Here is a 17,454-nt window from a genome sequence, read left to right as displayed (position 1 = left end):
CTCTTATGAAGCTATTCTGCAAACTTCTTAGGGAATTTATTTGCCAGAGTGTGATAAAAAAACAAAAAACAAAAAACAGAACTATCCTTGGCGCATTGACATTTCATCGCATCAGCTTGTATACTGCATATTACTTAGAAACTGCATGCTTAGCTTTCTAATGAAAGACTTTTATTTCTTTTTTTTTTTTTATAGGAATATATTTGTCCCAGATGTGAATCAGGCTTTATTGAAGAAGTGACAGATGATTCCAGGTATTGTACAAGCTTGTGAATAAATCTGGCATTCTTTTATCAAAGTTATTTTCTATCAGCATTGACTGAATGAATAGAAAAAAATGTGTTTTATAACTTATGCTCTCTGCTGAGAGAGAGAGAGATGGAGGAAGGGAATGAAGAAGGGTAATAAAAATGGGAAAATTTGGGATAAGATGTGATAATGGGTGTGATGAGATCCACTGCTTCTGATTGTGGCATTCCTTTGAAAATTTTATATCCATATCAAAGTAACTCTTCGTAAGTTTTCACTTATTTTCTGAATCTTTGGTGTTCTTTTAGATTATTGCGTGGTTTTAATGACCACTCTGTTGCCTAAAGGTAAATCTCTGTTATACCTCATTGGTTGGCTGGGGAGAGACTTCTGACAAAGATATCTAATAAGGTTAGTCTAGCCAGGGAAACTGCTTTGAGGAAGCCTCAGGGTCCTAATTCATACTAAAATTACGGTAGTCAAACTTATGCCATCTTATCGCTATAATATTCATTGGGTTCATAATGCTTGAAATTATGATGTACTACTTACTAAAGATGTAAAACTTATAAAAGGGGGAACTATTTCTGAAAGTGATAGTATTTTGTATTCTTGATTAATACAAATAAGACTATAAAACTTAATGAAAAGTAGAATAGCATTGGTAGGATGGCTTTTTTTGGCTGAACATAATGGCACATTTGTTCTTTTGTGGATATATGGTTAGGCAGTGGTTGGACAATTGAAGAAATATGACTGGATAGAAAGAATCTGAAGCTTCTTTTAATCTTGGAGTGACTTTGGAGATTTTAATGGCGGTAAATAATTCCTTTACTATTGCTGTTGGCAGACTCTAAAGTTGAAGGTCCCTTCCACAACCAGGAAAAACTACACATTTTACAGTATGTACTATTAGTTTAACTTTATTAATGATTGGTAATTATACATATAAATGAACTGGAGCTTCTGGGGCAGTATATGGCATGGGATCAAGTTCGGTACAAATACATGGTGATCTAATAATCTTGGTTTTAAATAACGCAATACCAGCTCTAAAACTATAGGATTAGCATGACAGCAAAATGAGCAATTTTGTATGAATGGCGTGCTAATTTGGGGGCAGCTTTTTATTTGTGCTGTCATAATGGCATCAAATACTTCAAACACTTATGCTCTGCATGTGTTATTATTATTATTTTTTAAGATTTTATTTATTCATGAGAGAGAGAGAGAGGCAGAAATGAGAAGCAGGCTCCATGCAGGGAGCCTGATGTGGGACTTGATCCTAGGACCCCAGGATCATGCCCTGGGCTAAAGGCAGGCACTAAACCGCTGAGCCACCCAGGGATCCCTCTGCATGTGTTAAATAAAGAGCGTATTGGTTGTTGGGAGGCAGTTAATGTGCTTATTATTTTTTTCTAACTTTTTAAGTGGTAATATTGGCTTCTTTAGCCCTGTATGCAGTATGGTTATAAATGTAGATAGTAATTAACTGCAGGATGAGTCTCTTTATGGAAGGGAACTATGAATTTTATGGATCCTGCTTTCACTGGAGTTAATTCTTTTATTTGTGCCTTTGTAGGTCAGAGGTTGTCCTGTTTGCTATTGGTAGCAAATACTCAAATGTACAGATTATATTTTTTGAAAGATCAGTGTTTTAAATGGTTGAAGAAATCTTTTTCTTAGAATCAGTAGCTTAGAGTTAGCATGGTATTCCCTTTCTATAAAGTTCATAAACATTTGCTGATTTGAATACGTAGAGATTACAGTGGTGAGAAGTTAGTGGTAAAAATTAATGAGAGGCGGTCCTTACATGTAAATATTGGAAAATGGGCTTCATATGCTGCTAGACTTTGATCAGAGGAGCATCTTGTAAGTTTTCTTAAGCTTTGTAATGTGGTAGTATTTATTATCCCTTCTCTATGATTAGCCCTTTCTTTAACTTTTAAAATATGGAAGAATTTTAAGGAAAGGGAATACTGAGGAAGTTTTAGGGGGAGCAGAACTGTAAAAGATAGAGTTGATAGCTTTAATTACCAAGGATATATGAATTCCTGAAATGATGTAGTAAAAAGCAGGAAGGAGCCCGGAAGCCTGTCTGGTTAGGCTTGAGCGATAAAATGGATACACAGTGGTAGTTAAATTATTTACTTGTTTAGCATAAATGTGCCAGTACTTCTGGGCTTGTTCTACATTTGAAGTGTTTTTAACTTCTGAAACAAATGCAAGTGTTAAATGGTTTCTAATTAGTGAAAAAGGCCTGAGCATGACTGCATAGAGAATGGCATTAGCTTTGCTTTTTCACTTTTGGTTCCAGACTAACCAAAGTGTGTTTGTTTCCTCAATGAGCTGGTGCCTGCACTGGTGTTCTGAAAATAAAAGCTATCTGTAGTAGTTTGTAGACTTGTATTTGGGGTGAGTGTGTGTACATGTTCATAGACTTTCTCTTGAAGTAAAAGTGATATCTATTCTTTCCATTCCTTTCTCCACAAAATGTTAGCCATTTTCCTCTCTTTTTTTTTGCAGATTTCATGGGACAACGGGACCTAATATTTCTCCCCAGTCTCCAAGAATAGTTCTTATTGTTATTTATTGTTTACACATCTTTTTTTTTTTTTTTTTTATGTAATCTCTACACCCAGTGTAGGGCTGAAACTTAGAACCCTGAGATCAAGAGTCACATACTCTTCGAAATGAGTCAGCCAGGTGCCCCTGTTGATGCATTCAACATTAACTCAACAACCTTTATTTTCAATTTATCATTACAGGATATGACATTTTAGGGTTTTCAAAAGTGATGAGTGCTCTGTACAATATCTGACACACAGTAAACACTTCATATATATTTGTGGTATTAATACAGTCCTTACTCTCTGGATTTATATTTATGAAAGGAGGGAGAGCATTAGAAGTGGATGAGACAAATTCTAGATATTTATAATAAGGTAGAATTTAGAATCAGAGTCAGTGCAGAGGGGTGTGAATCCTTATTTGGTTGATGAGTTCAGAAAAGACTTAGTGAATGGAGGAGGTAGCATTTGAGATGGGCCTTGAAGGATGGGTAGGATAATAAAAAAATAGGATAAACTATCAGAAGAAAAAATATTTATTGAGATCTTTTATAATGTGCTAATAACTATAGTACTAGACCCCTTGTAGTACTATATTTAATCATTCCCAAGTAGGCATGGGATCAAGTAGGCTCAAATGCTGTGTTCCTCTGATGGTTGAATGATTTTTTTAGTGAAACGTTATTTTGAGAATCTTGTTTCATTTCTTTGCCTCCTGGAGAATAAATGTTTATCTTCTCTGCTAGGTCAAATTTAAATGGCATACTGGCTTTGGTCCTTCTTCCTACTCTATGGTGGCCCCACTTTCCAATTTTTCACTTGATTTATACTTGATTTTGTAGTTTGTTATAATATTTTTCATAGATTAATCTACATGCCAGTTCTTCATAATTTCCTTCATAGGTGTCACATTGGGATGACTTATTTTTCCTTATTGGGCTTTGTTCTCATTGTACCATTCTATATATAGCTTCTGGGAGGGAAGCTTGTTCCTAGGAATAGAATCAGTACTCATTCCTTTTTCTCTTCAGTTTTTTAGGTGGTGGTGGCAGCCGGATAGACAATAGCACATCAACACATTTTGCAGAGGTAAGTTTTCTTTTGACTGTAGGGATTCTGTAGGTCATGGGTGGATGGATGTTAAAATCATGACGATTTTCACCTCCCAGTGCAGTAAAACATCAGAATGTATAAGAAAAATGTGAACAAGAGTAGCTCTTAGAAAGATTTTGTGTTTTTAGTAGTTGGGCCTTTGGTATGTTACTTTTGGTAAACCCTTGATTAAGAGAGGACCTCCTTGATCTATGCTGTTGTAAACCTGGTGGTGTATTCAACTTCCTTAATTGTGTGTGTGTTATGAAAAAAGTTTGTGTTATTTGTGAAATACAGTGCTATACACTGTGCTTTGGTGATGTGACAGCCAAGTAAAGAGCAGAAGAGAATTGAGTTGTAAGTGAAGTCACATTCAGCTTTACACAGAGGTACTGGATTTTGGAGATTGCCTCTAACAAACATGGTGGTTTGGTATGACTGGAATTGAGGGCTAGATTAAGGATATGGTATTTATTTGCCTTCCAGATCTCAAGGTGAGACCTGTAATTAATTTCTAACTCTATATGTAATGTAGTGTCTTTATTTTTTGGGGAAAAAATTTTTAACTATGATTTGAAAATAAGGTATTAGTTTGCATCTTGGAATCCTTTTACATTAAATTCAGAGTAATTTTCTTTTTTGTTTTAGTCATTGACTTAAAATCTCTAGTTTTTGTTGTGTGGTTTTTTTTTTTCTTTAACCATTTTTAATTGTACAAGTAAGTGGCATTAAATGCTCTGTTTTTAATCATTTAGAGACCATACCCCATAAAGGACAGACCATCTATTTCACCCTACAGGAAACACTGGTTTGATTTTGCTTCTGTTGCCACACAACTTGGTTGGCTTTAGAAAGCTAATAGATACTAAAAGAAAAAAAATTAAATCCCATAATCATGATTTTGTGTGCGTGTGTTTCAGAATCATATTAGTCTTTTCTAGAGATATCTCAGCTAAGAGCTAGCAGAATTTTTTGATATTTATTTGTGTGTAAATTAAAACTATTAGCAGTGCATTAGACAATTGGTATTCACTAAGGAGCTCATAAAACCCTAAGCTGCTCTCCTTTATCCTCTGAAAATTATCTTAAGACCTATGGCCCCCCAGATTTATATGTTATTAGAATTATAGCCAGGAAGCATGACAAAATGTTTGAGTATTTTCTTTTACTTATGTCTGTGTACTTCTTAATATCCAGTATTAAGTTTTTTTTTTTTTTTTATTAACTCTGAGGTGCCTTAATACATGAGCCAATTAGAGTGTGCTTTACAAAACATTTCATGTCTTTGAACTCCCATTTTTATTTTCTCATTTTGATGGATTGAAAAACATTATTTAAAATTTACTATGCTTCCCAGGCCTGGAAGCCTTTCTGATTTTATTATGTATTTCCCCGTGTGTGCTATTCCTGATAACACAGATTGTCACTTATTGATTATACATATGCTGAAGAAACTTCATTTGATTTTCTGTAAATGTTAGTTCTCTTAAGAAATGGAAAAAACATTGGTCTGTCAGTTTTATAGATATGACTCACCAGGGGAGATGCATTAAGAAGAAAAATAAATGCAGGTAGTCATTTTCCTAACTTTAGTAATGCTAAGTCTGTCACTGATGGCATTAGTTATCCTTCAGGTGTTAAAGTAATTTTGCTGAGTCATAGCCTGTGGTTTCTTGTCCCTTAGAGTTTATAGCAAGGGCAAGATTATGCCCAGTTTTCCCTCTGTGGAATTCCCTTGTCATCATGCCTGTGTATGTCATTTTTTCCTTTTTAAATTATATTTTGCATTTAAAAAAAATAGAAAAGAATCTTTGTTTTTAATTTCATTTATTTATTCATGAGAGACAGAGAGAGAGGCAGAGACACAGGCAGAGGGAGAAAGCAGGCTCCATGTGGGGAGCCCAATGTGGGACTCGATCCTGGGACCCCAGGGTCACTACCTGAGCCAAAGGCAGACGCTCAACTGCTGAGCCACCCAGGAGTCCCAAGAATTTGTCTTTATGGTATTATAGAAATTGTCAGGGATTTAAATCAATCAGCTTCTTAGCTGAATGTTTTATATACAGCATTCTGCTGGAAGTAGGGGCAAGAAGCAAATGTTATGGTTGCCTTGCCTGCAAGGAACTTAAAAATGTACTTGTGGAACAAGTGCCAACACATGAAACAAATAAGAAAACAACAAAGATTATAGAGTGTGATAAGCTTATTATGTATGTATGTAAGAAGTACAGTAGAAGGGAGAGATTGGTGGGCTCCAGTCTCTGGAAAGGCTAAAGTGTTTAGGAGGAGAGGTCCAATGACATAGTAGTATGCCTGGGGCAGGATTGCCTGCATTCAATCCTGGGCCCACCACTTAACTGGCTATGTAACTGGGCAGAATTACTGAGAATCTGTTTCTTTGTAAATTGGGGAAAGTAATATCTACCTCATAGGGGTGTGAGGATTAAATGAATTAATACATGCTAGGTATGTAGGTCAATGTGCCTTCCATGCAGTGAGTTTTAACATATTTTAGCCATTACTAAAACTTCATGGAAAAGGTAAAACCCTAGGGCACCTGGGTGGCTCATTCGTTAAGTGTCTGCCTTCAGGTCAGGTCATGATCATGGGGTCCTGGGATTGAACCCTTTATCGGGCTCATTACTCCACAGGGAGTCTGCTTCTCCCTCTCCCTGCCGCTCTCCCTGCTTGTGCGCTCTCTCTTTCTGTGTAAAATAAATAAAATCTTTAAAAAATAAAGAAAGGAAAAAAAAAAAAAACTCCTTCATGGGGAAATTAAAACAAGACATTGGGTATTGGAACCTGACAGCAAAGATTGAATTTAGATATAGAATGAGGTGAGAAAAACTACCTCAAAATAATATTCATAAGCTATAAGGTTTTATACTCATGTCCCTGGATAAAACACTTACAAAACTATGAATAGAAACTAAAGCTATTTTCCTTTTCCACATTTTAGTTTGTAATTTCAGCAAAAGCTTATACTCAATTTTGTTCTGTTTTCCTTCAGCCAGGGTTGCTTGTACAAAGAAGAGCTTATTTTCTGAATTCTTAAAATACTAGATATGTTAGAAGAGCCTTAGTCCAAGCAAAACTTTTAACAAAATCAGTATTGATTTAAAACAATTTTTTTATAAGTGGATCTGGGGTGGGGAGATAGAGTGGGTGAAGTTGGAGTGAGGATGGGAGAAGGGTTACCAGTTAAATGGGAACTTTGAGTATCATGTGAGGGTCATTGGAGAATGAATCTAAAAATATTGCTAGCAGTTTATAGAAAGGAAGGCTATTGCTGTATAGAGGTTCCTGATGGTAACCTGGGGAATTGAGCCCATGTCTACCTGAGGGTTTCATTGATTACTGGAAAGCTTCTGACTGTGACCTTGTACCTGTGAGACATCTGATCCTAGAGTCTCAGCTTACCTAAATGGATCACTTCAGTGCAAGAGTGGCTGTGGCTGCTGCCTCCAATTAGCAGAATATAGATAGATGGCTTCCTAGAAACAGAACTCCCAGGTATACCACAAGAGGGTAGGGTGCTCTGAGCAGTCTGGTTTATGTTTATTTAAATAAAATTTCTTTCTTTTTTTTTTTTTTTTTAGATTTTATTTATTTATTTGAGGGAATGCAGGGCAATTGAGAAAGAGAGCACGAGCTGAGGGGAGAGGGAGAAGCAGACTCCCACTGAGCAGGTAGCCTGATTTGGGGCTATATCCCAGGACCCTGGGATCATGACCTGAGCTGAAGGCAGATGCTTAACTGACTGAGCCACCCAGGCGCCCCTAAATAAAATTTGTTTTGGTACACGATGTAGCATTATAATGACAATAAAAAGGTATTAAAAACATCTGAAGTCCCACTATTCCAAGCGTTCCTTTTCTCCACACATTTCCTTTCAGGTTTTATCTTGAGTCATTGGTACCAAAAGATTCTATAACAATAGTAAGATTTTTTAAAAATGAAAAATTTGTGTCCTCATTATCTTATTTTAGCTTTATGTTTTTGCATGTATTTTACATTTTTTGCATGCATGATTACATAACGGTTTTCAGAGGCATTCACAGAGTATACCATATTGTGTCTCTGCTTTTTAACATTTAATAGGATTATGTCAAACATCTTTTTTGTCTCTTTGTAGTTAAAAGAATTATAAATTTTATGAGTTCATATTGTTTTATGTTTGTACTGTACTTATTAAACTGTTATCTTAAACATGTCTGGTTATATGTTATAGTTGATTGTTGATTGTATCTCTTCTCTCCACCTCTGAATCTATAGAAGCCAGACAGATGGATATAAAAATTTAGCTTTATTCAATCTAGTAAAAAGAAGTTAAAGATTATAAATCATTCTTCTCCAGGCTAACCATCCTTTATATGTTTTGCTATTGTCAGTCTCAACCAGAGAGCTTGCACTCAGATCCCTGGTAGAGTTTGGGTTCTTTGAGCAGTTGCAACCTGGCTTGAATGTTAGAGTTTGAATTAATTCAACCAAATCTTTCATATGTTTCATTTTTTAGTATGAAGACTTAAACAGGCTCATTTCACGGTACATGCTTCATATCCAGTCAGTTTGGAAATGTCAAGTAAAACTTCTGAGCTTTTCACAGTTGTTCAAAAAATAACTCTGTTTCCATAATTGAGTGCATACTAAGTTCACACCAATAATGCTGTTGTCAAGCAAGGACCACAAACTTAATGATAACTAAAGGAAGAAGGGTAAAAAAATATTCTTGGTGTCAGCTTTGCCAGTTTTCTGGTCAGTGAGTGCCAGTTGCCCAGAGTTCATGGCTTGTAAATTTAAACTCATTTGGGAAAAGGTACCTTTCAAGAAATTGTTTGTGGCGCAGTGTTTATATTACTGGAGGAATAGGGGATTGTATATCATATTTCTCTTTGTGAATGGCATTTGAGCTCTGTATTTTGGTAAAATTTAGGAATTTGCCATGGTTGCAACCATAGTTTTGAGATTTCTTTTTGAGGGCCCTTTCTTGCCTAGGCAGTATATTATAAAACTTCTGAATTTCCATTTACTTTTAAGTCTTATATTCCAAGCACCCCTGAGTTGATTTGAGGATGAGTTTCTTACTTTCAGTTATCCTCTCTGCTTCTTATAATCATTTACTGTTTTATTATTCTTTTTAAAAAAAAACTCTTCCAGTTTTTCCTTAATTTATTAAACAAATCTATTTCTGGGAGACCTTTTAAAGTTTTAGGTCTTTTATTTTTTATTATTTTTAAGTTTATTTAGTCATGAGAGACACACAGAGAGAGGCAGAGGCATAGGCAGAAGGAGAAGCAGGCTCCCTATGGGAAGCCCAATGCTGGACTTGGGACTTGAATTACAGGACCCCAGGATCACGACCTGAGCCAAAGGCAGACGCTCAACCACTGAGCCACCCAGGCATCCATTTTTAATTTTTTTTTCATTTTTAATTTTTTTAAAAAGAATTTACTTATTTGAGAGAGAATAGGGAAAGAGGGAGAAGCAGGTTCCCTTTTGAGCAGAGGACTTCCCCCACCCCCCAACATGGGGCTTGATTCTCAGAACCTTGGGATCATGACCTGAGCTGAAGGCAGATGCTTCATTGACTGAGCCACCCAGGCACTCAGTATAGGTCTTTTAAATTGTCCTCTTAGCTTTTAGGTTTACAATAATTTTATTCAACCTTCCACTTACCTCTAAGTAGAAGCTTTGTTTCTGTGGTACATGGGATCCCCATACTTCTTTGCCTGTTTGTTAATAAAAACTATCTCAAGATGAAGATATAGTTTTGGTGTTCAGTATCTAAAAACCAAGCATCAAGAATGAGCCTCTCTAAAAAGTTCTTTTGGGTTCATACACACTTCAAAATAAGATAAAGAGGTGTTTGGAGCTGCTAATCTAATTCCATTTAACTCTGCTGCCGATAACAGATTAAAGGTAGAATGCATCTACAGCCGTTATAATCATATAATAACCATATAATTATCTTCCAAAATGGGATACTTGTGAAAAGTTATACTAAAAATAATAAAAACTTTATAATTTTGTGGAAATTTATTTATTGGCCCAAAGATCAGTTTTGTTATGTTGGTGGATTTGTTAAACAATTGTGTTCAAACACTTTTTGAAAATAAAATTCTAGCAGGGGCATCTGGCTGGCTCAGTCAGAAGAGCATGTGAGTCTTGATCTCAGGGTTGTGAGTTTGAGCCCCATATTGGGTATAGAGATTACTTAAACAAACTTAACCCCCCCAATTCTAAAAAATAAAAGCAACTTAGTCCTTAAAACCCGACAGAGATATTACAAGAACAGAAAACTATGGACCAGTATCTTCTCATGAACATAGATGTGAAAGCCCTAAACAAAATTTTAGCAAACAGAACACAACAGTATATAAGAAGAGTTAGATATGCTCAAATGGGATTTAGTTCAGAAGTGAAATTTATTTCAGAATGTTAGTTCAACATTTGAAAAATCGAATAACATAATTCACCATGGTACACCATAAAAACCATACAGTCATCTCACTGGATGCCCATAAAGCATTTGACAAAAATCTAATATCAGCTTTTTTTTTTTTTTTTTTTTTGAGAGAGAGAGCGAGAGAGCGTGCACTTACAGGGGGGTGGTCAGAGGGAGAGAGAGAGAATCTTAAGCAGGCTCCACGGCCAGCACAGAACCCAACATGGGGCTTGATCTCATAACCCTGAGATCAAGACCTGAGCTGAAATCCAGAGTTGGATGCTTAACTGACTGAGCCACCCAGGTGCACCAACATCAATTTTTGATAAAAACTCTCAGCAAACTAAAATAGATGAGAACAGCCTTAATCATCTAAAATCCTACAACTGACATCATAATTGATGGTGAAACACAGTGTTTTTTAGCAAATCAGGAACAAGACCAGAATGTCTTTTCTTATCACTTGTATTTGACATTCTTTTGGAGGTTCTAGCCGGTGTATGAGGTAAGAGATAGGTAGAGACAGATATAAGTGGTATCCAGATTGGAAAGGAAGACATAAAACTGTCTAGTCACAGTTGGCATATTATGTTGATAACCTGATGGAATCTGTAAGGTTTAACAAGGTTACAGGATATAACAAAAACATACAAAATCATTTTTACATATTGGCAACAGTTGAAAAAATACTCAACTTTTAAATTGAAGTTAAAAAAATTTACAACAGTATACAGATATGAAATACTTCAAATTTCAGAAAAGATGTATAAGATCTGAACAGGAGAACTACAAAATGTTACTTAGAGAAATTGAAGAACAGCTAAATAAATAGAGAAATATGCCCCACTCAGGATCAACTTAATATTGTTGGGATGTCATTTATAATTCAATGTAATTCCAGTAAAAATCCCAGGCAGCTTTTTTTATAGAAATTGACAAGCAGATTCTAAAATACACTTGAAAATGCAAAGTATGTAGAATAGCTAAAGCTTCTTTGAAAAAAAAAAAGAAAAAAGTTAGAGGACTAATACTACTGATTTCAGAGCTTATTATAAAGCTACAGTAATCAAGACTGTGATGATTGCCACAAAGATCAAAAGACTAGAATACTCAGAGTCCAGAAACACACACATTATGGACAACTGATTTTGACAAAGGTACAAAGGCAATCCAGTAGTAAAAGAATGGCCTCTTAAATGTGCTGAAAGAGGGGCACCTTGGTGGCTCAGTGGTTGAGTGTCTGCCTTTAGCTCAGGGCGTGATCCTGGGGTCCTGGGATCAAGTCCTGCATCAGGCTCTCCACAGGGAACCTGCTTCTCCCTCTACCTGTGTCTCTGCCTCTCTCTCTGTATCTCTCATGAATACATAAATAGAATCTTTAAAATAAAATAATAATCTTTAAAATAAATATTTAAAATAAAAATCTAAAAATAAAATCTTTAAAATAAATAAATGCTGAAACATTTGTGTATTAACAGTACAATATGAGCTTAGATACATAACTTTAAACCGTATATAGAAATTAGCTCAAGAGATGGATAGTAGACCTAAATGTAAAACTTTATATAACTTGAAGAAGAAAACACAGGAGAAAATCTTTATAACCTTGGGTTAGGCAAAGATTTCTCAGATATGACACCAAAAGCATGATCCATAAAAGAAAAATTAATAAATTGGATATCATCTAAATTTAAAACTTCTACTCTTCTAAGTAAGAGTGAAAGGACAAGCCACAGTCTGGGAGAAAATATTTTCAGATCATTTATCTTATAAAGAACTTGTATCCAGGCTATGTAAAGAACTCTTCAAATAGAATAATAAGAAAACAACCCATTTTTTGAAAATGAGAAAAGACTTGAACAATTCGCTTCACCAAAAAAGATACATAGATGGCAAATAAGCGCGCAAAAAATTTTCAACATCAAAAAAAAAGAAAGAAAGAAAGAAAGAAATGCTCGACATCATTAATCATTAGGAAAATGTAAGTTAAAACCACAACGAAATACCACTGTACAACTATCTTGGATGGCTAAAATTTGAAAGACTGACCCTTACTAATGGCTGTTGGAACAACTGAAATGGACTGTAAAAATGGTACAATCACTTTAAAAAACACACTAGCTGTTTTTTTAAAAAAAGTGCACCTATAATTATGTATGCAAATGTTCACAGCAACTTTACTTCTAATAGCTAAAAATTAGAAACATCCCAAATATCCATCCATCAAAGGTAGGTGGATAGACAAATTGTGGTATAGTCATATTATGGAATACTACTTAGCAATATAAAGTGTATGGAATACTACTCACTATAAACCATTGATACATGTAAAAATATGGATGAATGTCAAAATAATTGAGTAAAAGAAGCCAGAGTACGTACAATGTGATCTTTTTTTACATGCAATTCTAGAAAATACAAAATTCTAGAAAATGCAAACCAGAGAAATACCAGTGAATGCTTAGGGTCAGGCGAGGCAGGAGGAAGGGATTACCTAGGGACACTAGAAAACTTTTAGAAGTGATGAGTGTTCCGTATCTTGATTTAATGTTTTCATCAAGTTGCTTGTGAACCTTTTCAAAATGGTACTCTCAATTCATTGATCTCTGATCTCTGTGAGACTATAATGTTTTTTAAGATATAATTCATATACCTTGTAATTTAACCTTTTAAAGTGTACAAGTCAGTGGTTTTAGTATATTCACAGTGTACAACCATCCCCACTAATTCTAGAACTTCTTTATCACCCTCAAAAGTAACCCTGTATCTATTAGTAGTCACTCCTTTTTTCTCCCCAGTTTCCCAGTGCTAGGCAACTACTAAAATTCTCTGTGAATTTGCCTATTTGGGACATTTTGTATAAGTCATACATTATGTGACCTTTGTGACCGTTTTCTGTCACTTACCATATTCTTTGCAAGGTTCGTCCATGTTGTAGCATGTATTAGTACTTTATTCTTCTTTTATGGCTACATAATATTTTAGTTGTATGGATATAGTATTGCATTTTGTTTATTCACTCATCAGTTGGTGGGCATTTGGTTGTTTACACTATTTAGCTGTTATGAATAAGGAATATTTGTGTATAAATGTTAGTGTGAACATATGTTTTCTTAAATAACTAGGTGTGAAGTTGCTGGGTCTTATGGTAACTCTGTTTAGCTTTTGAAGAATAGACCATAATATTTTAAGAGAGGCTAGTGTGATCATGGTTAGCTAATAGCAAATTCTGCTAAATGGAAAGTATTGTCCATCCTGTTTTTAATATTGAAATCTATAAATAATTCACATGTATTTTCAGAAGCATTGTCTTTTTACCTCCCATCAGAGTAACATTTCAGTTTTTCAAGCAAAACTTGTCAAATAAACAGTCTCTCTGAAACATTTGGATGTTTACCAAAACTTTGTAATAGTATTCTCTGATTTTACTTATGTAAGCCATGTTCTAAATACCCAGTTTTATATATGAACTATTTTTTTTCTGATACTTTCTAAGTCTTCTTAGAGGGAAATGACGTGAAGCTGTTCATATACTTAGTGATGATTTGATATAAATTTATGTAGTGTGCTTTTTATCCTGTGTTCTGTGACCAGGCAGTACTATTATTTTGGGACAAATACATTGATTGCTATTATTTGTCTGTGGTTATTACATTTGCGGCTTCCAAACAAGTAGCAAAATGCCTCATGCTGATGTTGAAGTTGCTTTTATTTTTATTTATTTTTTAAAGGATTTTATTTATTCATGAGAGACACAGAGAGAGAGGCAGAGACATAGACAGAGGGAAAGGTGGAGACATAGACAGACGGAGAAGCAGGCTTCTCATAGGGAGCCCGATGTGGGACTCCATTCCCCAACCCAGGATCACACCCTGAGCTGAAGACAGACGTTCAACCACTGAGTCACCCAGGTGTTCCTGAAGCTGATTTTAAACTTGGGTTCCTTCAGAATTTCACATGTATTAGGTGTGATAACAATTTGCATAATTATCAATACAGATTATTGATATTATGATCTTGGTGCTTGATTTTTCTTCTAGTCAAAAATTTTGAATACATAGTTTTTACGTTAATTATAATGATTGCTTTGAAGAGTTCTGTAAGCAAGCTTTGTGGAACTTTATTCACATAGTCAGGGAATTGTACATTTCCTATAGTTATGTAAATGAGATGGATGATGGAAAACATGGAGGGGATCATAATTTTTCACTTATTAAAGGCAAGTATAGTTTTGGATATTTAAATGTTGCATTTACTTTGGAATTTGGGGTCAAGAAAAACTTTGTGTTATAGACCACTTTTCAGACCATGATCTTTACTAGAGGGGGGCTGTCGCCAGAAAAGAAAGGAAAATAAGTCTGATATGATAAGTACGAATGGCAGTTAAAATGAAAAGGTGCTTTATCTCATTAGCATTTAGAGAAGTCTTATTGATGTTTTTTTTTTTTTTTTAGTGTGCATATTTTTCTGTCATCCAATTGAATGTTAGAAGTTTTAAGTTATTTAAAAACAGTGTTGGCAAGAGTACAAGACGATGTAAGCTCTTATACTCTGATAGGAGTATAAATTGTTATATATATGCCCTTTGGAGGGTAGCTTGATATTATCTAACAAAATTTAAAATGCTTATACTGAGGTGCCTGGATGGCTCATTGGTTAAACATTTGCCTTTGGCTCAGGTCATAATCTCCGCGACCTAGGATTGCTCAGCAGGGAGTCTGCTTCTCCCCCACCTTTTCCTCCCCCCACTCCCACTTGTGTATGTGCTCACTGTCTAATAAATAAAAATAAAAAAATAAAGTGCTTATACCCAGTAATTCTATTTCTGTGCTACAGGATGTCCCTATGAAAAAGAATGCTTCCTCTGATATATTTCATGGGGCTAGGATAACCTTATAGCAAAACCAGACAAGGATAGTACACAAACGGAAATTAGAGGCCAATTCATTCATAAACATAGATGCAGAAATTCACCCAAACCCCAGAAAATAATGCAACAATGTATTATAAACCAACTTGTATTCATTCTAAGAATTCAAGGTCGGATTAATATTAAAAACTAGAAGTCAGTGATGACATTTTGAAGTGCTGAAAGAATAAACTGCCAACCAGGAATTCAAAATCTGGCAAAAGTATCTTTTAAGAATGAAAGAGAAATTAAGACATTCCCAGATAAACAGCATTTTAGGGATTTCATTGCTGATAGACCTTCCATACAAGAAATGCTCAAGGGAATCTTTCAGACTGACTGCAGACCTATTGAATTTACTTTCTGGAGTAGGGCTAAAGAATATGCATTTTAAATAAACCCTCCTAGTTATTCTTATACACCAGAAACAAAAACCTTACAATGAGATACCATTTTCTGGCTAGCAGATTGGTAAAAACTAAAAGCAAAAACAAAAGCCCTGTAACATCTAGTGCTTGCCAGGATTTGGTACAATGGCAACTCTTGGTGGATGTGTGAATTGATAATTACTTTGCAAAACAATTTGGCATTACCTAGTAAAGTTGAAGATACATAAACCATATAAAGTTGTACAGACCGCTAAATGGAGAGACTCTTCTATCTTTACAGCAGAATGACACATATATGAATGTTCATACTGGCTGTGATAGCAAAAACCTGGAAACAGTCTAGATATTTATTTATTTATTTATTTATTTTTCAATCTAGATATTTATTGAGAGAAGAAAATATTTTAAAAAGTGCAGTATAAAAATGCATGTGAAAATGAATGCACCAGTACGTGCAACCAAAAAAGAAAGTGCTTTCAAAAGGCACTTCCGTAATTCACAAGTCACATCTTATTAGGGATATATACATTTCTAATAAAACTATAAAGGAAAGCAAGGGGATGATGAAAAATTGTGAGTAGTGGTTAACTTTGGAGGTTGGGGCACGGAGGGACACACAGTGTTTCAGTGGCTTTAATGATGTGAACTAAGAGATGGTTACATGGGTATATGTTTTTTTTTTTTTTAAGATTTTATTTGTTTATTCATTTGAGATACAGAAAGAGACAGGCAGAGGGGAGAAGCAGGCTCCATGCAGGGAACCTGATATGGGACTCGATCCTGGAATATCCAGATCACACCCCAAGTTGAAGGCAGACACTCAACCGCTGAGCCACCCAGACATCCCTATATTTTATTTTCTTATGCCTCAATTATTATGTTTTACATGTATCAAATACTAGATATAATAAAGATGTTGAAGACAACATAGAATATAAAACATCCATATTATGCTGCTATTGAAAAGAATGATAGGATTTTGTGTGTTCTGAGTCAGTGCAAGCCTTTTTTCCTGTATGGCTTTTATCCCTAATATCTACAGTTTCCTTTGCCTTCCCTTTGAGGGAAGGGATAGTATCTTTTCCCACTTAAAAATGAAATCCTTTGGGGCAAAGTTTGTTTTTTGTTTTTGGTAACATCTTATTCACTGTTATATCTTAAACAGTTCCCAGAAAGTGATTGGAACACAGTACATGCTAAATAAGCATGTGTTGAATGAAAGAATGTATGTGTGTGTGTTAAAGATTGGAATTCTACACACCAAATTAACCCCTGGATAGGAGGGTAGATTAGGGGTAGAGATTGGTCATGGCTGAATGAATCGAGACTGTATTGCATTTCCTATTTTATATTGTGTTCACATTTTTGTAATATGTTTACTGTGTATTTTTTAGTTAAAAAGGGAGGAAACATCCTTGAAAATCAAAAATCAAAATGTAAACTGGAAAAAACAACGTTATTGACAAAACTAAACAAAGTTCTTAATTTCAAGAATTCTATTTGACAAAGTATTGGATGTTAGAGTTGAGACCATAGTGGGCTCAACTTTAACATGTAGCTAGCAACTGACCCCTTCCCTGCGTGTTTCTAGAGGAGACTGTTGTTAGTTTGGGTCTCTGGAAGAAACGATCAGTTTGGAGCAGAGAGGCTATGAGGATTTTAAGACCTAAGATAATATGCTGAGCAGTTTTGTGTCCCTGTTATTATATACACATAAAACCTTTTTCTGTTTGACTTAAAACTTTGAAATGAAACAAAACAAAAAGACCAGGATGTGACCAGGATTATGTTCTTGGTTGG

At 35.1% G+C, this 17,454-nt stretch overlaps 1 protein-coding gene across 2 annotated transcripts in view; it reads left to right on the top strand.

The window, feature by feature from the left end:
- Nucleotides 1-17,454, top strand: part of RNF115 (ring finger protein 115) — a 70,342-nt gene that overhangs the window by 25,355 nt on the left and 27,533 nt on the right. Inside the window, exons 1-3 of one of the 2 annotated variants that reach the window (XM_038562017.1) lie at nucleotides 196-254; nucleotides 1,100-1,151; nucleotides 3,851-3,908. In XM_038562017.1, coding sequence (XP_038417945.1) covers nucleotides 245-254; nucleotides 1,100-1,151; nucleotides 3,851-3,908 — 120 coding nt within the window. In that variant the 5' untranslated portion in view covers nucleotides 196-244. Of the gene's footprint in view, nucleotides 1-195; nucleotides 255-1,099; nucleotides 1,152-3,850; nucleotides 3,909-17,454 lie in introns of those variants that run through there. The other variant, XM_038562016.1, reaches the window with a different exon arrangement.

Source organism: Canis lupus, chromosome 17 (genome assembly GCF_011100685.1).
Source record: "Canis lupus familiaris isolate Mischka breed German Shepherd chromosome 17, alternate assembly UU_Cfam_GSD_1.0, whole genome shotgun sequence".
Lineage (NCBI taxonomy): Eukaryota > Metazoa > Chordata > Mammalia > Carnivora > Canidae > Canis > Canis lupus.
This window is presented reverse-complemented; position numbering and strand designations above follow the sequence as displayed.